At 41.0% G+C, this 25,396-nt stretch overlaps 1 protein-coding gene across 8 annotated transcripts in view; it reads right to left on the bottom strand.

Moving 5' to 3' along the window:
* Positions 1–25,396, bottom strand: part of ABLIM1 (actin binding LIM protein 1) — a 317,067-nt gene that overhangs the window by 20,591 nt on the left and 271,080 nt on the right. For 6 of the 8 annotated variants that reach the window (XM_050958982.1, XM_050958988.1, XM_050958980.1 and 3 more), the window contains 5 exons: positions 19,960–19,995; positions 18,715–18,844; positions 5,417–5,521; positions 3,410–3,457; positions 925–1,071 (listed from right to left, as the gene is read on the bottom strand). In XM_050958982.1, the coding sequence (XP_050814939.1) occupies positions 925–1,071; positions 3,410–3,457; positions 5,417–5,521; positions 18,715–18,844; positions 19,960–19,995 (466 nt within the window). The remainder of the gene's footprint in view (positions 1–924; positions 1,072–3,409; positions 3,458–5,416; positions 5,522–18,714; positions 18,845–19,959; positions 19,996–25,396) is intronic. The other 2 variants (XM_050958986.1, XM_050958984.1) reach the window with 2 other exon arrangements.

Raw genomic sequence — 25,396 nt, 5'->3', positions numbered from 1 at the left:
TAATGAAAGATTAAAAATACCCATGAATTGTCGATTTGATGTTACAGGTTGTGAAGTTTCAATTGGCAGGTAGAAGCTATTTCTAGTGAATTGATTCCTTCTAAATTAGCCATTCATATTATTTGCCTCATCTCAAACCACTGAATTCCTAACTCTTGTTATGGTTCTACTAACAGCTACACGGAATGTACTGTGGAGTGTCAAACTCTTCACCCAAAACTGAAATAACCAACCTAAAGAGTTTGCTTTGTGCATCTCTGAAGAAGTAATGTTTAAATTAGCTGTCTAACATCCCTTCTGGTCGGGAATCATCACAAGCACAAAGAAAAAAAGACAAATAAAAAAAATGATTGTGTATGTGATTCAAAGAAAACTCAATGAATGAGATACTGCAGAGTAGTGACATGGAAAAGATAGATAATCATTCTGTGGATACGGCGTAGATGAGAAACACAACTTTTGTGATGGTCTCATTCAGAAGGTATCTATGCAATGACTTCACAGTGCTCATCATTGCCACAGAAAAAGCTTAATGGCCAGAGAAATGACATTTTTTACAAGTATATTTACTGTTAGCATAGAACTAGAATGTGAAATAAATAATAACTGAAAGAAGTCAGGCTTCTACGATGCATTCAAGACATTGAACCGCCCACAGCCAATTGCACAGTACGTATCTCCTCTATGGGAGAATGTTCATGTTAACAGTCCCAAAGTTTTTATGAGACCTGTTTTCTTTGCTATTATTATTTATAGCACAGGCATGCACAGAGGCCCCAATCAGATTCAAGACCTCAATGTGCTATGTGGTGAACAGAGAAAGACAGTTCCTGCTCCCGAGAGCTTACAGTTTCAATATTAGTCTAATTTATTTATATGTACCTCTTAGTCCATGTCACTTAGTTCATTTTTTTTTTTGCATACCTACAGCCGCAAGTGAGGGAGGACCTGGCCAGTGGTCTGTCTCAATCTTTGGTATCTCGTTGGGTGCTGGAGCATGGGCTGCTGGGAACTTGGAGGACTTGATGATATCCTCGGAGGACTTGCTCTGTGCTGCCAAAGCAGTTGCATCTAGATGGTAATCAGGGGAACTTAGCTATGTTATAGCCTACATCAGTGTTATGGTTTTCCTTACTTTGTTAATATTTCATACTCTACAGTAGTTAGTTATTAAAAGTGTATGCACTGATCTTTTGGCTTCCTAGTTTCAGCTTCTTCCCCACATAAATGTCTTAGAATCAAATTGATGCTCTCCCCCCACTTCACAAAATACCGGATTTCACTGGAGTAGCACACTGTTAGAATGATTAGACAGACAGAGGGAACTCAGACAAATACGTCAAGCAGTGTTTTGCTGTATCTCCTGATGACAGCTGATCATTAATGAAGACTTGAGTGTGCTGGCTTGTCTTCCCTTTAGGAGAAGAAACCAGGAATAGTTCAGTGGAGCTACACTAATTTTAATTCCACCACATTTTAAAACATTTCCTATGCTTCTGTGAAAAATTGTAACAGTGAAGGGGTCTGCAGCAAGCAGAGAAAGGTGTTTATCACTCAAACATCTCTGCTGCATCTAGTAACTCATTCATGTTCAGCAACAAAAAAGTGAGCTTGAGTTTAGTAACAAATGTTAAATTCTGTTCAGATCAACTCAGCAGGGAGATAGTCTTCAGAAATGAAATTTACCATGGTACTATACAGTATTTAAAAAAAATTCATCAGGAATTCCAGAGTCTTATCTCAGTAGTGTGGCACAAATCTAGAATTCAAATCTGGACCAAAGTCTTTTTAAATGATCATATAATGCAGGGACGTGCATTGTGGTTTTTATTTGTTGACCTTCGACCAAATAAAAAACAAATGGAGTGTTTTACTTTGTATTAAAAACACCCTGGTTACTTCCTAAAATGCAAAGTATCAGCCTCAGTCAAGTCATTTTCTTTTTGAACGTCAAATTAGAAGATGATCCCTGGACCTACTTTCATTGAAAGACGTCTGCTAAGACAACCAACTAGGAAGCCGAGGCAGATGTTTTTCAATAACGGATTCATTGAATTTTAATGTTTATGGCTTTAGTCTGAGATTGTCAAAGCAACATAAGGAATTGAAATGTCCTTATTCCCATTACAATTAACAGGAATTTCACATCCAAATCCTTTGGGCCATTTTGAAAATATCTGCCTTAATGTGTACCGAGACTGTTGGCAATTTTAAGACAGGGAAGGTTCTATGCATGAACATAGAGAAATCTGGGGAAGTTGATCAGGGTGATAACAAAAGCATGACTTCAAACAGTACTTACATATTAGAATTGGTGAGGTCAGCGGTTAAACATTCACATGTTAATGAGAGGGTGAGAAGACACATTAAAACCATAACCCCCCCCCAAATAATATTAAGGACATTTTAAAAATGAGAATATGGTTTAAAATAATTTTTTTAAAAAGAGGCTCAATCTGCAGTAATGGGACTCTGGTTTCTAATCTAGGTCTTTGTATTTTTTCCTCCTTGTGTGCTCAGCTGCTCTCTATTAGCTGCTCATCTAAAACTTATGATTCTGTCCCTCTGTTACCTAATTCTACTCAGAAACTATACTGGTTGGTGTAGGATCTCCACAGGCAAATGCAAGAATTCCCTCAGGAAGTATAGTTACATGTGCTTTACCCCCATAAAAAAGCCTTTTCCTATTAAACACTCTATATTCACAGCAGAAGGCAACAGTGAATGAATTCAGTAATAACAGGGACCATGTTCCATAGCATCAGGTAGTGGCAAATCAGTTGGCTGGTCCCATCTTTATTATTATTATTATGAGGAATGCTAAAACAATGGGCAGCTTGGAAAAGGTTTAAAGTAGCAGTGAAACTGAATATTGGAAAAACAAATAGATTTTCCTATCCAAGCTGCTCCACTGGCTTTGACAGTCAAATCAGTCTCCCCAGAGATACACTGCATATAACACTTTCAACAATTCTACTCGTTCTTAGCTCTTTTAGCAAATTTGCATTTGGAATACTGGGCTGCCAATAAAAATCTCCATCTTTACGGGGGAAGCAAAGAGTTGTACTTAGTTTGCTTGAAACAAAGGCTGAGACCCTCCTGTTGAAAAATCAGTCTTACCATGATGAATTCCTGTGGGAACAGGTACGGTACCTAAATCATGTTAAAGACACAAGGTGAAATTCTAGTCTCATATAAATAAACGGGAGTTTTATCATCAGCTTCACTGAGACCAAGATTCCACTCATTCTTTTTACCTGGCAATTTGTCCAATAAAAGCTGTTTTTAAATGCATATTTCCAATTTGTAATGTGTATGTGAAACACTGGGTGTTTTCTGCTATGCTGTACAAATGTTTAGTTGAGCAGATGCTCCTACTAAGAAAATACAGAGAGGAAAGAGGGTTTACCATGTTGTTTATAGATGGGTGGTTTCCTGTAAATGTTGATGCCTTGATCTGTGGAATTAAAAAGTAGAAATGTGTGAATATGGGGAAGACTTCAGCTATGAATAAAAGAAAAACCCCAACACCAAACCAAGAGACACACTAAACCAAGGAGTTAGCACAGGAAGAAGCCAGAAAGCTAACTCTAGCATTACATATAGCTGGATTACTCGAGAAAATACTAGAACAGGTGAAAAGTCACAGACATGTGGTATGAAAACTTTTGCCATTTATTTTGCAACTAATGATTGATGCATCTAAGTCACGAGCCATTCATTTTAAATATTTACAAGTTTATTAGTAACATAAAGGTTATAGAAGAAATGCAAGCAAAGGAGATATTTTGATGATGACTATGCAAGCAATTTGGGGACAGCAATCCCAAATGACTACATTCTGGAAAATTGTGCTTCAGCAATAGCAGCTTAATTTCCTCTCCAACTAATGAGTTGGACAGATCACAGAGAGCAATGCAGTGAACCTACAATTCACATTAAAACCTACTGACCATGCAGTCTAGTCTGCCATTTTGAAGAACAGTCAACTATTGTACTGCACTGGGCCAGAGAGATGCTCCATGCAATGCTAACTAATGTAGTGCTAATACCGAACCACAACATGGGCAGGTTAAAAGCATTTCTATGTGACAAATATTGTACAGCATATCATCATTATGCATTAGATTTTAACTGCAAACCCCAGAACTCTTACAAAGTATTTCTATGGCAACCTCTTCCAAGAACCGGGAATTTTTTTTTTAAATAGATGCTGATTTAGTAACAAGCAAAGGTTCATTCTAAAAAAAACTTACAAGTTCTTCACAAAAAGAACACGTAAGCTGATCCAAAATTAATGCTACAGTGAAAAATCAAGTATCAGAATCCCATTATGCATAATGAGTTCTATAAGGGGCTGAAAATCTGCACTGCAAAATAATCATTTGCTACTGTATAATATAGATTGTGGTTACATTAGTACAACTACCACAGAAAATGTTTAGAAGCATACAATGCACATCATGGGTCCAATGAAAGTGCTAAAGGAGACAACTTTATCTTTGGCATCAAGGAAAGGAACCTTACATATCTATGAAAATTAAAGTAAATCCTGTCTGACAATGCCCTACATCACTGACTAAACTAGACAAATTCAGAACACAGAGACACAGAGGCTTTTTTTTGTTCCTGCTAGTGGACCACTGTCTCTACTTGAATAACATATCTGTAAACGCTACCAGGGTATTTAAGTCATGTGATAGATTCCCACCTGCCTACACTGGAAAGTTATAAATACAGATTTTCCCTCATCTAAATACAGGAACAGGAAACTTTTCCACAGTGGAAAAGTGGTAAATTTGACTTAAAACAGTCTGTCCCTTGTAAACAGGGCATGGTGACTTTATGTATCCTTGTATGGGAAGTCAAGTTATTGTACAAAAACAAAAAAAGAATTTTTCTCATCCACTTTAAAAAAAAACAAAACCCCAAACCCAACTTGGAATGGTCTTGCTCAACATAAAGCAAGTCAGGAGTTGCCTTTATCAGATATGAAAATCACGAGCATGCTTAGATTTAACCGCTCTTGCTGGAGAGCATCATAACTGCTCCAGGCCCCCTTTGTCTCTCACATACACTAGTATAGGTCAGGAGTAACTCCTCCAAGCATGGCTCAGAGCTTGGGGAAGTGAGAAGGATCAGGCCCTAAATGGTCAGCTCACTGTCTATGGACTAACACTGAACCACAACCCATTTCTAATGCTGAACCACAGGGCAAGATAAAACCACAATCCATCCCTCCACACTTGCTAAACACAAGACTCCTCTCAGCAAGGTCGGGAGCAGGTCCCTGTGAGTCAGAACACTGTGCACATACCAAGTAAACCAGCATGAAATAATGGAGACAAGACAGAGGTGACAAAGGCTACATTCTACACTGTGACAGGACACCAAGACACAGAGTGCCAGCTCCTACCTGGAACATGGAAATGTTTAGGGGCCTGAACGTAAGTTGGAGTTAGAGGGCGGCTGTCTGGCCGATAAGGGACAGGGGAGTTCCGACCGCTGGACGGCTCATTGCCTCCAATGAGAAGAATGGAGAAAACAAAATGAGAAAAGGGAGAGCAATAAAGAAGCAAGCATAATAAAAACCCAACCAAAAGACGGTGAACTCAAAAACTCCAGGGAGGAAGAGAGGTTTAAAGCAGAACTAAAAAACAAACAATATTCAACAGACTTGACTAGCACTGAATGACTTTGTTTTTCAATATTCCTGCAGAGACAGAGATTCACGTTCAGACTGCACTTGAGTTTTAAGCAGCTCACATTCATTCTGACGGCATGCATGTTGGAGCTGTGTGTTGGCAGCCTGGTGGTTAGATGGGCAGGACGGGAGAGTGGAATGGAAGGTTATTTGGTCATGGTTCAGAGGTTGACAGTTTTGGTTATAAGTCACAGGCACGTGGTATAGTAGTTGATATGCAAACCCAAAATGAAATTGGTTTCCAAGCATGTAGAAGCAGATGTTGGCAGCTGGAATACAATTCCCTAAATTAAAGGAGCACAGACATTAGAGAAAGAAAAGAGCTGTTATGTCACCTAGGCCATTTCAGAGCATTGTTCCCCACAAATCTATCAGCTTAGCCATATAGGAGTTAAAATTCTTAAACTTAGGTCTTCATTATACAAGTGTTCTGACTGGAACATTCCTTCCCCTCCTGCAGTTCCACCATGTTAACTCAGGCACCCTGAAGGTTGCTGAAATGAGCCAGAGACGACTGCCTTTACTTGTGCTTAAGGAAGTCATTTGCATCCTTTATGACTTGTTTATGCACATGATGAACTGATGCACAAACACTGTATTTGGGCATGATTTGCATGCACAAAATTTGTCCATACAAATGCATGTGCAGACTAGTATATGTACCACTATGATCGTTTGGCCCTGTCTTGCTACACAGTCCCCAAATGTGCTGTGCCATCAGAAGTTCCATGTGCTGTGGTTCTTCTATTTTAAGTTCAATGTTGCTGAGTACTGTTCAGCCAATGCCTAATTTGGAAAACTACATATCAGCTAGGAGTAGCAGAATGCATGGTTATTTAAAGTGATATGATTATCTGTGTGTGGCAATTCAAGGACATAATGTGTTCTGAAGTCACACTCTGTGGAATATATCATTTTGGTTATGTTGGCTTCTGATAGAAACTTCTATTAGAACATTATAAACTCCTTTTCATTAAGATCAGTGTTCTGTAGACTGCCACCCCCACTGTAAATCTCAACACATAGCTAATTTGACATATTTTAAACTTGAATGCAGACATGTCATTCCCTCTTCCTGTTCCCACTGGGTGGGAGCAGTCGTGCATTTAGCAGGAAAAACATTTCATGAGAAAGGATAATCAGAAGAGACTTCTTGAACTATGCAGTCCTGCAGCAAGCAGAGAAGCAAGTTTAAAATGAAGCTTGCAATCCACACCTTGCTGTCAAGCGGTACATTTTACCTGCTGAATGTTGATGACAACATGGCATCAAGGTGGGACATGGCCGACTTTCATATCGTCATCACCATTTTGACAGATGAGAAAACTGATATATAGCGAAGTGATTGGAGTAAAGCCACTGGAAACTAGTGTTCAAGCCAGGGTTGGTAGTTCTGGTTCTCACTATCAATCCTGTGCCCAGGCCACTAGTTCACACTCTTTTCTCTGTGCACGGAAGAACCTTGGAGATCATTGACTGCCGTGTTTGGAGTAAGGCTGAGGGTGGCTTTGCAAGAATGTGAATGTGTTAGTGCCTCTATAAATAATTAGCTGTTCTGTAAATAACCTGAAGAATCCAATCTACACCCCTTTTTACATTCATTAGAAATTAGTAGGCACAATCACATTGATTAAACTGTGCTGGATAACCCCATGTCTAGGAACCCAGATGATGTAACTAATAAGTTATAGAACAGACCCCAAGGATAGAGTAACTTGAATTGAGCCAGGTCTCCCTGCACTTGTTGCTTCACAGATATTTCCATTCTATTTTACTCTCGGAGGTTCCTCTGTAATGTCTTCCCAGTGACACCTGTTGCTAGTGATGAATACTTCTTCTGTGGATAGAAGGAAAAGCCTAACCACTATTGCAGAGAATGGTGCACTTCACAGCACTTCTGTACCAGAGCCTTGTAGTGCTGCGTAAAAGCTTCAGATACTGTTACAGCAGCAACTGCTATTTGAGACAGTGGAGTTCTGTGTTACAACAGATCATTTACTCTCAAGAACCTGGTTATATGGTCAAATTTGCTGAGAAGAGTTATACAGAATTACAGCTTGATTTGCTGAGAGACTTAGACCATGATGGCTCTTAAGAAAAAAGGGTTTATGAACACTAGTATTTTAGCAAGAAGAGCACCAGTAGGTACAACACATACATTATACTGGCTCTGCATCATTTATGTGATATATGATATGATTCAGAGTGAAAAGAAGGAAGAATTTCTAGGCAAATAAAACTGTTTTCTGACACAGCATTTGCCCTAAATCTTTACATATTGCTTTGAATAGTGTCCATAAATGGTTATGTGTAGTGAGGCGGTCTGGCCTCCCTCTGACCCAGAGGGGGAGGCACCACCACCTGTGCCCAGGTAGGTGGAGCCAGACCAGACTTGTCCCTCCTGCTGGAAGTGGGAAGGCGGGACAGGAAGTATAAAAGGCGGAGCCTCCAGCTCATTTCGGGCTGAGACACCGAGGGAGAAAGACGCATCCTGCTCGCTGCAGGCTGCTGAGACAAGTGGTGGCCTGTTCCTAGAGGAATCTGTGTTCACAAGGGAGCTGCCAGGACTGCCATTGCCTATCTACCCCAAGGAGGCTGAGGACACCCATGAAGCCAAGGTACCGAATGTAGGGGTAGTAGGAAGTAGCCCAGGGACAGCAGACCACAGTCCGGCTGTGTTGCTGCCTGAACCCAGGTCAGTGTGTTGCGGCTGGATTCCCCGCTGACTCAGTGGCAGAACACTCTGCTTCTATTAGGGCCCTGGGCTGGGACCCCTCAGACCCCACTATAGGCCAGGAAGCCTGTGTTAGCCTACCATCCGCCAGAGCTAGGATGCTAGATTATTCACTGCTCTGCCCTGCCTGGGGGTTAAGTTCTCAAATAGTTTGGTGTCTCACCCTCCCTGAGGGTCTGGATCCCTGAACTATCCACTGCTCTGCCCTGCCTGAGGGCCAGAGCCCATAGACTGCTCGTTAGTCTGCCGTGCCTGAGGGCCAGAGCACTATAGACTGAGATTCAACCTGTTACTCAAGGAGTTAATAGAGGAGGTATCTGAGCCTCTAGCTATTATCTTTGGAAAGTCATGGGAGACGGGAGAGATTCCAGAAGACTGGAAAAGGGCAAATATAGTGCCCATCTACAAAAAAGGGAAATAAAAACAACCCAGGAAACTACAGACCAGTTAGTTTAACTTCTGTACCAGGGAAGATAATGGAGCAAGTAATTAAAGAAATCATCTGCAAACACTTGGAAGGTGGTAAGGTGATAGGGAATAGCCAGCATGGATTTGTAAAGAACAAATCATGTCAGACCAATCTGATAGCTTTCTTTGATAGGATAACGAGTCTTATGGATAAGGGAGAAGCGGTGGATGTGGTATACCTAGACTTTAGTAAGGCATTTGATATGATATCCTTATCGATAAACTAGGCAAATACAATTTAGATGGGGCTACTATAAGGTGGGTGCATAACTGGCTGGATAACCGTACTCAGAGAGTAGTTATTAATGGCTCCTAATCCTGCTGGAAAGGTATAACAAGTGGGGTTCCGCACGGGTCTGTTTTGGGACCGGCTCTGTTCAATATCTTCATCAACAACTTAGATGTTGGCATAGAAAGTACGCTTATTAAGTTTGCAGACGATATCAAACTGGGAGGGATTGCAACTGCTTTGGAGGACAGGGTCAAAATTCAAAATGATCTGGACAAATTGGAGAAATGGTCTGAGGTAAACAGGATGAAGTTCAATAAAGACAAATACAAAGTGCTCCACTTAAGAAGGAACAATCAGTTTCACACATACAGAATGGGAAAAGACTTTCTAGGAAGGGGTATGGCAGAAAGATATCTAGGGGTCATAGTGGACCACAGGCTAAATGAGTCAACAGTGTGATACTGTTGCAAAAAAAGCAAACGTGATTCTGGGATGCATTAACAGGTGTATTGTAAACAAGACACGAGAAGTCATTCTTCCACTCTACTCTGAGCTGGTTAGGCCTCAACTGGAGTATTGTGTCCAGTTCTGGGCACCGCATTTCAAGAAAGATGTGGAGAAATTGGAGAGGGTCCAGAGAAGAGCAACAAGAATGATTAAAGGTCTTGAGAACATGACCTACGAAGGAAGGCTGAAAGAACTGGGTTTATTTAGTTTGGAAAAGAGAAGACTGAGAGGGGACATGATAGCAGTTTTCAGTTATCTAATAGGGTGTCATCAGGAGGAGGGAGAAAACTTGTTCACCTTAGCCTCTAATGATAGAATAAAAAGCAATGGGCTTAAACTGCAGCAAGGGAGATTTAGGCTGGACATTAGGAAAAAGTTCCTAACTGTCAGGGTAGTTATACACTGGAATAAATTGCCTAGGGAGGTTGTGGAATCTCCATCTCTGGAGATATTTAAGAGTAGGTTAGATAAATGTCTATCAGGGATGGTCTAGACAGTATTTGGTCCTGCCATGAGGGCAGGGGACTGGACTCAATGACCTCTCGAGGTCCCTTCTAGTCCTAGAGTCTATGAGTCTGTTAGAATGGTCGGGACGCTAACACCTGGTCTCCTAATTCCCCCTGATAATAGGCAGCAATTTGGTGGTGTAGTGAGGCAGTCTGGCCAACCTCCCACCCAGACAGTAATGGATGACTGCAACACCACTACATTAAGTCTATTGCCATTTAACATCTCGCTAGACAGCAATGGAAAATTTGTTAATTCAGCACTTGAGTTTAAAGAAAAACATGCAGATTTTGAGATAGTGAGAAAAAAAGCCATCACATCCACCCAGCATGCATGAGGATAATCACATGGGTGAGACATGACATACCTATGTAGAATGAAGCTGCAAGGAAGATGGGGGAAAAAAGTGTAAACACAGCCCGGTAAAAAATAAGGATGAAATGAGAACATAATGGATTAACAGAAATGGAAGGTGGTCCTTATCAGCTCTGAGACCCAAGCCATGATAGTGATCTCAATCTGAGGGTCTACTGGGGAACATCTTTTCCAGACATGCAGGACATCATCATCTGAACATCATCATGAAGGTGGGTCATTCTTTCAGCAGAATTAAATTACTTTTCTCCTCACTCCAAACATACCAGGGGCTCCTTGCTGAGGAGAATTTCTTTGAACTGGATAAATGAAATCAGCCATGAAATTCAACTAAAAAGGAGAACATGTTTATGATGGAATGGGAAAACCCAGCAGTAGCCAGTGAAATCTATAGTATGCTTCATTTTCAAAACCTCTAGGACAGGTGTCCTCAACCCCAACAGGTATCAGGGGTCATGCAACCAAATGGGAGAAGGGTGCTCAAATGGAAAGCCACTGCACTAGGGAATGCTGCGCCAGGAAGCAAGTGTTCCTTATCATGATACTTCCAGAGTAACATACATAATGGACATCAAAGAGAATTCTGGGGTGAGAGTTGTCTCTATGGTCTGTCTTTGGAATATAAGGAAGAAAGTGTGCATATGAGTGTGTATGTATGTGTAAAAATGGACTTACTCCCCTGCTCCTTCATCCACCCCTATGACCCATGGCTGGTGTGCAGCCATTATGTGTATGCTTGTAGTTTGTGATTCCTTACATGTTTGCAAAGGAACATGTCTCCTATTGTCTCAAAGATAAACCTGTGTTGTGGCATTTTGTAAACTTCCAAAGCAGTGCAGCAGTTCTAGTTATGTAGCCACAGAGCACACTAGAGCCCTTCAGGGAATGGCTACACTGAAGAAAAATATGTGTTCTTAACTCGGGTTAGAATATTAGTGAAGACACAGCAACTCAGCTTCTAACTCAGATTAGCAGCTTAAATTCAAGCCCATTAGGGAGCCTGGGCTGGAACTCAAGCATCGTCACTACTATTTTAACCCAAGTTAGCTAACCTGAGCTAAGAACACACCTTTCTTTTGGAGGTGTAGCCATACCCTCAGTTTGCCAGCACTGAAGGAAACAAACCCCTAGGAATATGAACTCTAACGGGCAGGGGATGAGGAGAAAATTGGAAGTGGTTTTAATTTATATAAATCTTTGGGATGTGGCAGTCTGGGAAGTGGAATTCAGAGACCTTTCCCTTCTCTTAAATCTTTCCATCTGTTCCCTTTCGCTAACTAATCCTCCTCCTAAGCTCAAGTAACCTGATGCTTCAGGAATCAGCTGATCACCATTTAGAGTCAGGAAAAACTTTTGTATAATATTGAATGAGTCTGGTCCCCTGTGCTGAGCATTAGCTCCACCTAGGGTGACCAGCTGTCCTGATTTTATAGGGACAGTCCTGATCTTGAGGTCTTTCTTATATAGGTTCCTATCACCCCCACCCCCGTCCCAATTTTTCACACTTGCTGTCTGGTCACCCTAGCCCCACTCACAGAGGCATCACTGACTGAATGGCAATCTGTATATGCCTTTCTTGTGCAGATTCCCTATCCTCCTGCTGCCCTCTGTCTTGTTTACCGCTGCTACTTTCTTTGCTTGCAAGGCTGGCTGGCAGCCAGCAGTCTAGGAATCCCATGCCTGGCTCATAGCTCAGTGCATTCTGGGATGCCTATACCAAAGAAGCCCCACTTCAGACAGCTCCAGATCTTTATGGTGACTGCCACATGACTTACATGCAGAAATAGAGCCAAGCTCACAGAGCCAGGCACAGCCTAACAAATACAGCCACATCCAGATCCTGGTCAAGTTATAACTGAGTCTCTGCTTCTCTGAATAACCACTGCACTGACATGCCAGGACAACTCCTGCTAGTTTGCAGCCCTCCTCAGGCTGCGGTGAGCCACCGTTCACCAATTTGTAAGGATTTCTGGCTTCTATTTCCTATGTGGAGCAGAAAGCCAGGAAATTGAGCCAAAGCACAGCTTTCTTCCAGGGTAGGGCTGTTAGAGCATTCAATGTCTGATGCAGCCTGTGAGCACTGGAGTCAGTACCATACATGCAGGCATTTGGGAATGGTGCTCTGAGTGACATTGAGGTTGTGTGTATGTGGCCTCATGTGGTAACACAGGCCTAAAGTCACCACTACAGTGCCAGGCACATTTTGGGAGGGCAGGTGATCTCTCACACAACGATGCTTCTAAGCTTAGAGGCCCAGCTTACCCATGATCCTGCTGGGGCTCTGGAATGCTCTTGAAGAGCTCTGAAAAATTCTAGACAGAGGGGGCAAAGTTCTGGCCCCATTCCAGTCAATGGGAACTTTCTATTGACTATAATGGGGTCAAGGTTTTGCCTATGGACGTGAGCTTGTATATGCTGCATAGCTAAAGCAGCAAACCTCTTTCGCCAGTGTAGACACAGTTATATTGGCATAAAAGTCCTTATACCAGTATAGCTTATTGTAGTTTGGCAAAACAAAATACATTGTACCAGTATAAAGTGCCTTATATTCATATAACTGTGTCAACACTAGAGCTTTTACTGGTATAACTAGGTCACTCCTTCACGACAGTTAAACTTTAAATGTCGACCAGGCCTAAGTGAGTTTATGTTGGTATAATGCACACATGATGAGTGCTAACAGGAAGGTGGACTTTAAAGAAGAGAAAAAGTACACCTTCTTCTGACTCTTCAGCATATAAAATACATCAATTTAGATTTCCTTACACAATAGAGAGAAGGTGGGTGTGGCAATATCTTTTATTGAATCTACCTCTGTTGGTGAGAGAGACTTTCAAGCTTACAGGACCTGAGGAAGAGCTCTGTGTAAGCTCTTTCACCAATAGAAGTCGCTCCAATAAAAAGACATTACCTCACCCACCTTGTCTCTGTAACATCCTGGGACCAATGTAGCTATGACAACAGCCCTTACAGATTGGTAGGTAGGACAGAGAGTCTGACCCAGTGCATGGGAATTCACTTTACATCTCACCTTTGAATTTGGCCAAGTGTATCTATCATTTCAAAGCATCCCCGGACAGGATTGCAATGCCAATTTGGGAGTGTCTGAGGGTTTTTTGGTCCCTGAATTATATCTGAATGTGAAGCATAGTGGTCAAATGCAGCTATTCTCCACCATCTTCCCTGAAAAGGAGACACCTGGGATAGACAAGATACTTTATGTGGCTACATATTCATGGCGTTCTCACTAGACCCTATGAAGCCAATGCCAGCTCCCTTGTGCTCTGTTATACAGATCTGTAAGAAAGGTACTTGGACACAGAGGAATGACAATGGGAAGGCAGAGTACAGAATCTAATATGGATACCCAGCCCTATCCCATCACTGGCTAACAAAAAGCTCAGATATAAATATGGAATAGCGAGCAGCATGTACCATATGATGCAGTATAACCCAACACATTTTGAATGTCAAAGAAATGTAAAAAAAACCATACCGTGCAAACTATATAATCTCTCCTTATAACACTATGTACACACGTACAATCGTACAATACATAGCATATAGAGAGACTGCACCTGCCCCCAGATTCTATTTAATGAAGAAATGTCTGTCATCATGAGCCTTTCACAGCCTCAGCCAATGAGTGCTGCGAGTTAGGGATCAAAAGGGATAATTTGCATTGTTCATTTAACCCCTATTATGAATCCTTGCTTGTCTGATGCTTGGATTTCTTCATTTTAGCACTTTGTGTGCCCAATTACATGCCAACCAATTGGAACACAGCTTGCAAAGGTAAAGCGTTATATCTTTGTTAGCCTCTTAAGAAAAATAACCTGCATATGCAGATTATTGTAGGTTAATCATGTGCAGTACAGTATATCAGGCCTACTTCTCTCTTCACTTATGCTGGCTTTGCAGTAATGTAACTCCATTGACTTCAGTGAATTTACACTGGTGGGACAGGAAAATCAGGCCCACTACAAAGTAGAATTCAGTACCTTGATCTTTGTAAATAATTTTGTACCCTTTTCCCCAGGATCTAAGTACTAAGGTTGGGTTGAACCCTTGGAGCTTTCTATAGGTGTTGAGTGCCCTCACCTCCCAGTGGAGTTAAGGCATGTTCTCCAAAAGAAAACTGGGAAACATTTTTCTTTTGGATCAGTTACAGTGAAGTTTTTCCCCCTCTTTGATAAAAAATTAAATTGAAATTGAAACAAAGTTCCACATCTGTGGCTGATGTAAATCAATACAACTCCCTTGCTGATCTATGCTGATTTATACCGGCTAAGAATGTAGCCCAATGAATCTTACTTAAGCCAAAGTTTTGTATACAAAATCTCCCAGCACAATGGTGGAATCTTCTATTTTTTGCTACCCATTTATCTTATAGGAAACATGCCCTTTTCCGATAGTCCCATTTGGTAATTTGGATTGACAGCTGAGCCACAGATTTAACCCCCAAGACTCTTATTTTTCAGATGACTGAAAACAATTGGGAAGGAATACGAAGAGAGTTTTCCTGTGTTATCTGTTGAAAAAGCTTTCCTCTTAACAGTAATGGAAAAGGAATAGAAATGCCATTGGAAGGTGTGAGAGCATTAATCTAGATTTACAGCAAAAATGTTGAAATTGCAAAGTTTATGGATCAACTGCATGCTGAAATAAGCAGGGCATCTATTTTTAAGGGTCCACATCTTTTAAGTATGGAGTGAGATTTCTTACTGTGACACAATTAAAAGAATTGGAAGGAATGGGTTGGAAAAGCATATTAATAAAAAAAAAATCTACAAAAATGCAAGGATCAAAATCAGTAACATTGACCTGAATGTTTGAGGGAAATAGAAGGTTGAGCTCTATTAGCATTACTTGAAAGGCCATGGCAACAATCTGTTCAAAACTCTTTTACTGGTAACACCAATGCTGTCTGCATTGGTCAATAGAACAGGAATATAAAAAATGCTCAGCTCGTGCTACTGCCTCTTCCCTGAGCTCTCACAGTGAATGTAAATTGTGACCTCCTCACCCAACCGATACTCTCCACTTCACCAGCATGTTGGGGAAATGAGAGCACCAGTTGGCCTCTGCTCCAGTAAAAATGAAAATAAAATACAACTTTCACAGAAGGTAAGAAGCAGAAATAGAGGTTACTATCTGGAATGAGCTCACTGAAGGGGCAGAAAGCAAAGACGACAAATTTTAATAACATTTGGTCAGACAGTAATCAGTGGCATCATAATTAACAGTGAGTTCTTGTTGTCGTTGATCTTTACATGATTTTAAAGCTTTTTATTCAGTATTCTCAACTGGCTTGACCTCATCCAGGCAATATTAGTGGGGGGTGTGTGTGTGTGTGGTGGTGGTGGTGAACTTAAATATTTATCCAGAATTAATAAGAATTAAATTGGACATCAGAGGTCCTATATGGATTATGGACTGCTATGGAAATGAGCAAAATTCAGTGCATCTCTTTTCTAAGTGATTCATGATAATGCTTTCCTGTATATTTATTATATGCAATATACATTCTGACTCTTTAACTAGGGCCCTTAGAAATGACATATTTCCTCAGAGAGAAGATGCTATGTCAGTCTAACACAGTTGTAGGTGTAATGACACATTCTGAGGCATGCTGAGAGCTACACAGCCAATGGTCACCTTATGGAGATACATCTTATTAGCTTTGTCTGAATGCTAATAAATCTCCATTCGGTAGGGCGCTAGCTGGAAAGGCCTGGCTCCTTACCTTTGACATGGGGAATGAAGTGGTGTCGGAATGGGGAGTTAGGGCGGGAGTCATTGTGGGTGGAGCTGAGACTGCTAGTGCGCAGGTATGACAACCGTTGCACACCAGTAGACAGCAGCTCTGCAGCAGCAAGGAATCGTGGGGCAAGACCAAATGAAAACAAAGAAAAAACAAAAAATAAGAGGCAGGGAAAGAGGCTTCAAAGGAAAAACCATTGAATAACTAGGAGTCTGAAAAGTAGGAAGACAAAAGGTTAAAGTAATACCAGGGTTCAAAAATATTTATGCAAAGTTGCAGGAAGTATTTGAATACAGGCTCAGATTTATTGCACCTCCCATTTAGTATAACATTCTCTGGCATATAGAGCTACTGATTTACCAGAAATTAGCCAGCTAGCCTCATGCAAACATCACAAACTCTGAATCCAAATTAATTTAGAAAGCAGCTGTTTTGATAAGTGCCTAACCAAACAACAGCAGTCCAGAGGCACGCAAAATGTTTCCTATTGTTTTAAGAAATTCCAAAGAGCAGCTGAGGTAGGGGGGAAAAAAGGCTGCAAACTTTTGCAAAAAAAGTGTAAAGCACGAATTGCTTAAAGAAATGTAATGCGCTAACGGTGTCAACAAACAGGGACTACTCCAAAGTGGTTCACTTCTTTCTCAAGGGTTGCCTTGGAGCCAGACAAAGCAAGAAGTTATGCAAGGGAACTCAGCTTAATCATGCAAAAAGTATCTGTGTTCTTGCCAACAATAAGGTGATGAGATAGGTACTGCTTTAACTGATCAACTCCAGTAATGCTGGGAGAGAATTATAGAGCATTACAAATGATTAGTTCAAAGCATGTTGAAAGATAAAAAAATAAGAATGCTACAGGAAAATGGTATTATGTATAGAACAGAAAGAAGCGAGTAATACAAATTTCTTGGGAAATGAGCCAAAGATGTGATATTTAAGTAGCTATGACCTGAAACAAAGTCCCCCAAAATACTCTATGCTCCACAAACTTGGGCAGATTTCAGATCTGCACCCAAACTTTGTGGCTTGAGCTCATCACTACACTGAAGGAAAGCTGGGGAACATATAAACAGAGAGATTGTTCCAAAGGAAAGTACTTTACATAAAAAAAAAAAGCCATATGTTTAACTGAAATAGTGAAACTCAGTGTCACAGTAAACTTTGGAATAAAGCCCAGATTTGTCCAAATCTGTGACATAAACAAAACGTGAAAAACTTTAAGAGATCTGATAGCACTAAACAGAAGTTTGCAGCTTTTTCATACTTTGTCAGCCTCCTTTGGTTTTAACTACAATGCACATTTTAAAACATCATCATGTTGTCAGCATCTTGTAACATACAGTATTGACTTTCTGCCCCGCATCATGAAATTAGGTCCTTAAAATGAAGTATTTTTTGATATAGGTAACTAGCAGTTTTCAGCCCTCCACCACTACAAGACAATTAAGTCACTCAAACTCCACACTGATCATTCTTTCATAGATCTCTGCTTTTAAAAACACAGTTCCTACTGCATATAGCCTTTTGGTATCCCACCAATTCTGGTGCTGGGTAATCAGTGAAGGGAATATGGCTGTCTGAGTGTATTGCTTACTCTAAAACTTCATTACAAAGATTTTATTTTATCAATATAATATGAAAACTCAACATATCTGAAGTATATTAAGAAATAACCTTCAGAGCCATATTTCAACAAAATGAGTGCCTAACGTGTATTTATAAAAATGCAAACAGACGCATACATTTCATACATATAATGAATAATTATGAATGCACTGGGAACCTGAAGCAGTGTGTATATTTGACTATTTTTTACATGCAACTGTACTACTTCTGAGTGAATAAGTTAGATTCCATATTATTTAAATATAGCCTTTGGCAACTGACTAGGCTTTTAATTAAGAAATTCTACTTGGCAAATATGGGCCTAAATTTTCAGAAGTGACTAGTGATTTTGGGTGTCTGAATTTTTGGGTGCCCACCTTGAGACACCTTAAAGGGGCCTCATTTTTAGAGGGCAGATGCTCAGTACTTTCTGAAAAGCAGGAGTCTAAGATGTTAGGTACCCAAAAATCACTAGTCACTTTAGAAACTTAGGCCATGATTTTTATTTTCAAGATGTATTGTTTTCCTTCAGACACCAGGCAGCCATCCTAAATTTCATGCAGCAAAATATGGTTTATGTTCAAATACATAAGAATATTCCTAATTCTACTTTGTTATAAAACAGGTGAGTAATTTACAATGCATTCATGAGATACACTAATTTGTCAAAGAATGAGAAGAATAAATAGGAATGAGAGTTTTAAAATTTGCCACTAGTTTTTCAGTGCTAAACAATTAATAGTTTCTTCTCTATTTCATTGAGGGACATAATAAGAAATACAGTGCTTCAAGTTGTAAATTGCTGATGCAGTTGCTCTTACCAGGTCTGTGGAAATGCTGAGGGGAGCGTGACATTGTGGGAGTGTAGCTGTGTCGACTATACACTGGAGAACTAATAGAGCCCTGACTGGTTGACCTGTGAATCATGCGATCCCGAACATCCTGATAACCCTGAAGAATAAGAAGCATTGGAAGAATTAATAATAATAATAAAAATGCTTTAAGTGCACTCCAGACAATTTTTACAACTATACTTGGCTTTCAGTGGCCTCAAGATGTCAATGGAACCTGCTAACGGAATAACATCCTTTCATCTTAATGTCTGTTTCACTATCATACAGTCAAAAGTTCTCATATAGAATCCATCACTGTAGAGACTAACAGCTAAGTTCTAGAGTCCTCTAATTCCATCTGACCTGCAGGCTGAATTCTGGTAAGTAACACTTATGCCTCAATTTTCACAAGTGAGTAGTGATTTGGGGTGTTTCATCCTGAGATTCCTTAAGAAGCCCTGGTTTTCAGGGCTCAGCCACCACACTCTAAAATCAGGCCCTTTTAAATGTTTCATTAGTGGCCATCCAAAAACAGAGGCACCCAAGATCATGGTCACTTTTGTAGATCTTGGAACAAAAAAAGCAATCAATCCCCCTGCAACACACCTTTCCTATGGGAGAGGTGTAACTTAAAAACTCCAAGACCATAAGCATGTTCATAAAATTATTATAGAACTGGAAGCATGTAGAGGTAAGTGTACATTTTACTTAAAACAAAACCAGTGACAATGTATATATAGTGGTAGCTATTAAAATCTTGATAAATGCCTTAACCTGTGTTTAGTATCACTATAATGTTCACAGTACCCTCTAGAGGAATGCCACAGTAATGTTTTCTCACTAAGATTTTCATGGGGAGCACTGTATAGTATTCAGATGCTTAGGGACAGATCTTCAGCTGCTGTAAACCAGCACAGCTCCTGATTTGGCCCTGATCTATGCGCCACAACAAAGAAAAATTCATGAAAGTGACCTTTGCTGTATAGACTTTGATAAATGCCTTTGCTTTGCAGACATCAAATCCTGCAGTGGCTTCATTCTCCATAGCAATCGGACAGCTAGCACTAAATGTCCTCTCTTTTGATTTTCCTGTACCTTCAATAATCAAAAAAGCTGTGCTATGTAAATAGCAAATAGAACTGGGCTGCCTACAGCAATCAATAACTGCACTTCCTGGCAGCAATAATTCTAGCAACTGTGACATATTGCCCCGGAGGGCTCCATCAGACTTACTTCTGCAGATGGGGTGGGAGAGAGTGTCCTTGGAGACTGCAAGACATGAAAGAGAGAATGTTACAGAAACAAGCTTGCTCCTGCTTTGCCAGCAAATGCTGATCTAAACACAGCTAGGTGTGTTTAGACCCCAACAGCATAGGAGTAACTGGGGCCATTTTAGCCCTAAAGTTGGATTTTTTTCCATGCTGCCCATGCCTGGGCTCTGAAGCAGCTTAAGTTTCTGGCCACCAAAAAGCGAGCATGATTAATTCAGTCAAATATCTTGCAATGTTGTCTTTCAACCATCTAACAATGGTGGTAATTATAAGGTAGCTGTAAGATAAAAAAATCAAAAGGTGTTATTAATGTAATAACTATGGTTGTTATGCACAAAAGCTTTAAAGTGGAAATCAAAAGTAAATTCATCTTAAACTAACGGCTTTGCGGGGCACCAGAAATACAGGACAACCAGGAGTGTTGGAACTAAGGGTGCTGGGGGTGCAGAAGTACCCCCAGCTTGAAGTGGTTTGCATCATATAGGTTTACAGTTTTGTTCAATGGCTTTCAGCACACCCACTATAAATATGGTGCCAACACTACTGAGGACAATTTCTCATTTTCTGTGTCAGGCACATTCGCCCCCTCACCCCCTAACCTTCTGGCCAAGGTCAACCTGTCCCCAAAGCCTTGTCAATATTTCCTTAATGTGCTTGCTCTTTAAATCAGCCACATGCTCTTTGATACTTACGCATGAAAGAGAACAGATTGGGATTACATATATGTGAAGGAAATGGACAGAAAAAATACTACTACATTGCTCTCTGTTAGCACCTTTCATCTCAACACCCCTGCAAGGCTGGGGAAGTGCTATCAATCTTAGTATACAGATGTGGAAACTGAGGCACAAGGGGGGGTGTTTTTGTTTTGTTTAAATGAGGCCCAAGGTTATACAGAAAGTTGGTGGTACAGCTGGGAATAAAACTCACATCTGATTCCCAGTCATGTGCCTTTCATCACTAGACAATCCTCCTTCCCTAAAGATTAGAATTTAAAATGTTTCTCGTGTGTACTAAACATTAGTATTTACTTAACTGCCATAGTAAACTCAGGCACAGCTGGTGCTTTTAAATTATACTGCAGTTATTGCAAAACTATACAGTTAATAAGATTGTGTCTCAGCAATAAAACAGCTGGTTCTGGCCTATCTGTCATAACAACACACCATGGTAACGGTATGAAATGTATGCAGAATCGCTGGTAATAAGTGTGCATGTTAGTCCCTCAGACCCACACACACACACACACACACACACACACACCCCGCAGCTGACCAGTCAGACAATGCGGATATAAAGTGCAATACAAATATCTCCTACACGTTCCCTGCTCTAATATTGTAAGCTCCAGAGGGGTTGGTGTCTCTATGAATGCAAAGTATGTAGATACACGCGAGACTTGTTTTGGCTTGAGTGCATGACATTTCATCATGGGCAATTTATCACATGGCTTTATATGACCACTTGTCTGGCTTTCTACCACACTGAAGTTTTTAAACTATTCAGTTTCAAATATACCGAGAGGCATATTTAGAAGCAAAAAGGGAAAAGTTCAGGGAAGTAAACTGGTGCAAATGGAAAGTGATGGTTTCAAAACTAAGCCGATTCAAAAAAAGCAGTTGGGATCAAACGTGTCTCCACTGAAGTCAATGGCAGAATTCCCACTGACTTCAATAACCCCAGGATTTCACCTACAGTTCCTCAAAAACCAATAGGGATACTCAGATGCTTAAAGTTACACAAGACCTTAAGTGTTTTGCTGGATCATCACACAACACAATGATACCACATTTACATGGGTCATTTTACTGGCAGGGTAATAGTAGTTTTAGTATTTCTGGAGTTAAGCCTGTAGTCCTGATATCAGCAAAACTCTCACTGACTTCAGTAAGAATTTTCCCTGCTTTAGAATTGTTAGGTTGGTCTCTCTCTCTAGTAAAGCAGTAGACAGGTTCAAGAAAAAGCCGTTGCAGATTACAACAACAGTGATATGAGCAGCAGTAGTTGGTCAGGGTCCTTCAGTGCTATAGTCTCTTGAAAGAGAGGGAATACTGATGAAAAGCAACTTCTCAAAATAATTAATGCACCAGAAGTCAAGAGACCCAACTCCCACACCGATCAGGGCACTATGGTGGGAGAGAAATTGCAGACTTGTGGATTTTGTATAGTTTGAACATTTGGAACATCTTCAAAGGTCAGCCCAGTTGTATATTTATGACCAAACAACAAACCTTTCTAATGCCACTATATATTATTACAAAATGATTTCTTCCTACTTGGGTATCTATTATGTTAACAAGTTAATACCCACAGTACTTCACATCCTGAGCTTAGGGCTGGTCCACACTGGGGGGGGGGGAAATCGATCTTAGATACGCAACTTCAGCTACGTGAATAACGTAGCTGAAGTCGAATATCTAAGATCGGATTACTCACCCGTCCACACGGCACGGGATCGATGTTCGTGGCACTCCGTGTCGATTCCGGAACTCCGTTGGGGTTGATGGAGTTCCGGAATCAATATAAGCGCGCTCAGGGATCAATATATCGCGTCTAGATTAGACGCGATATATCGATCCCCGAGCAATCGATTTTAACCCGCCGATACGGCAGGTAGGCTGGACGTGGCCTTAGTTTCACTTCCCAACTAATTCCTGTAGCCACTGTAACTAAACTACTAGCTGGTTGGCCTCCACTAGATGGCGCTATGCGAAAACTTTTTTCATTACAGACTTTTAAAGACACAGTACAGGGATTTATCAAGGAAAAGATTAGTCGATGTCTACACTACCCGCCGGATCAATCTATCAGGGATCGATGTATCGCGTCTTGTCTAGACGTGATACATCGATCCCCGAACACACTCCCCGTTGACTCTGGAACTCCACCAAGGTGAGAGGCGGAAGCGGAGTCGATGGGGGAGCAGCGGCCATCGATCCCATGCTGCAAGGATGCAAAGTAAGTCATTCTAAGTTGATCTATTCTCGTAGCTGAAGTTGAGTATCTTAGATCGATTCCTCCCCCACCCCACAGCGTAGACCAGGCCTTAGAGAGAGACTATTTTAAAAATGATTACAAGGAAGAAAGTCTAATGCTACCCTATATTGTGCCTGGAAACATAGACAAGAGGAAAACATGGGGCAGAGCAGCTGCCCAAGGGACAACTGAAGCAGCTTTTCATCTGCTCTGCTGCTGTAGAGCATTTTTGCTTGATAAATAGGTCCCAAAATTCAGAGTAGTCAGCACCCAATCAGCTCCAGAGGCTAGTGCAGGGGGGCAGCAGAGTCAACGATTTGTACCCCCCAGGGTTAGGGCCGCTAGCAAATTTGTGCTTGGATCTTGTGCAAGAGAAGAAGTTCCATGTGCTCTGTCCTCCTTGCTCCACCTTCTCAGATATGACTCACAGCTTGGCCCTCTTATTGTTGATGGGGTTTCTGTACAACTTAGGGGAGAAGAATTCAGTCTGATAAAGTTTCATTGCAAAGGAGTATCAGGGATGAATGGAAACTACCTCAGAGTTTCTCTCTGCTCTCCTGTCTGGGTGCACAGGACTATAATTGGAGCTGTGTGCATAGTGAGGGGAGAGTGGACTCCATAGAGCTTGTAAGAGGTAATGGCATTGAACTCTGTTACATAAAAGAAACAGAAGCAAATAATATTATATGGTGAAACATTCATGGGTAAGTTCCCAGTAGAGGATTTCGGTTGCAGCACTCAGCAAAACTCCGGTACCTTAAACCGGCACTGCTGTAACCCTCACTGAACTTTTGCATAAGATGACCCCTCTTGTCTGAGGGGACTGTAGCAAGTTTTATTTTGAATGTAATTGCATCAAATGGACGTTGAAAAAAATACTGCCCTTACCATGAATTGTGACAAAACCAAATAAAAGCCCAATGGAAGGTTAATGAAAGTCTATCATATTTCATTTTTATAATATCAGGTTAAAAGTCACATGCAACAAACTACAGAGAGGGATGTAGCTAATCAGGAGTGTGCCCAGGGAACTGATTTATCCCCCATGTTATATATTAGGATGGACCGCTGCTTAACTGGACAGCCCTTGTCAATGAACAGCCCAAATATGTACATCCCAGTGCCAAGAAAATGAATACGTTCCCCAGCAACCATGGCAGCCACTCGTTTCACAATGGCGCCATGCGTAGACCTTATGGTGGCAAGGCCTTAGACAGTGCATGGTAATTGAAGTTTACTGTGAAATGTGATGCCACATATCTTGGAAGCACAATGTTTGCCAAACCTTCAATTAAGGGCACATTACTGATGTACCAGTGGAAATCACTTCTTTCTTAGGAAAGAAATGCTGTGGTCCTTAATTGAGCACGATTCTAAATGAAGTCAATGGGAGGTTACTCAATATAAGTACCAAAGTCTTTAGCCCGGAGTGAGTAAAGGCCAATACGCTAGACCAGTGGGCTGGTTTACAGCGAAATTTTAAATAGGTTTGTTAATTGAAAAAAAATTTTAGACTATAAATCAATCTTTGTTCACACATTCACATAACATTTACTGATGACTAAAATGCTATGCAAACACTCCACAAAGAGGGATATGGTTGACTGGAGACATGTATCATTAGGTTAGATACAGAGTGTAAACTTTTTTTCATACAGAGCGCAATCCCTCTCCATGTCTGTATGTATCTTCTATCTTAACAATAGTGATTTATTTAACACTACTACCTACAAGCCCCAGCCAAGATTGGGATCTTATGGTGTTTGACACTGTATTAACACATGGCAACAGACGGCTCCTACACTGAAGAGCTTACAATCTAAAGAGAGAAGACTGAGAAGGGCTGGGAGGAGAAACAGAGGCATAAAGAGTGAAGTGATTTGCCCAAGGTCACACAGAAGTCAGTGGCAGAACCCAGGTCTCCTGACTCCCAGGCCAGTACCCTAGCCACTAGCCAATGCTGCCTCCCTATTTCTGTATTCTTTCTATTCCTTTTCTTTTTAAAAAATGTAAGTGAATTTATTGCTACTGAAAAGCACTGGATTGAAGAGACTTTCTGGAGCCTCTTACTTATCCACAACAGGTACCATGTGGGCAGCTGCAGACAAGCTTCCGCCATGCTGCTTTGTCAAAAAGCATCAAAAGTGACCGGATGTCACCACCTCCAAGGGGAGAGGGTTCTTCATTTCCCCTAGTCCATTCAGGTCTCTCTTCTGTGACCATCAGGGGACAAACAGGTGTTGATTCTGATAGTGGTTTTTGCAAGGAGGGCTCTTGTCTACTTGGATCTGGGGTTAGAAACCAACATTCATTTCATGGACACCTCTAATTAGACATCAGTTAGATTCACTACCAACCTGGACTTGAAGTGCAAGGTTCTGTAATTCATTACCAAGTTCCTGAGCTGTCCCTCTCCTGCACTC

Source organism: Gopherus flavomarginatus, chromosome 6 (genome assembly GCF_025201925.1).
Source record: "Gopherus flavomarginatus isolate rGopFla2 chromosome 6, rGopFla2.mat.asm, whole genome shotgun sequence".
In the NCBI taxonomy this organism is placed as follows: domain Eukaryota; kingdom Metazoa; phylum Chordata; order Testudines; family Testudinidae; genus Gopherus; species Gopherus flavomarginatus.
The sequence above is the reverse complement of the archived record's forward strand: the minus strand, read 5'-3'. Positions and strand labels throughout refer to the sequence as shown.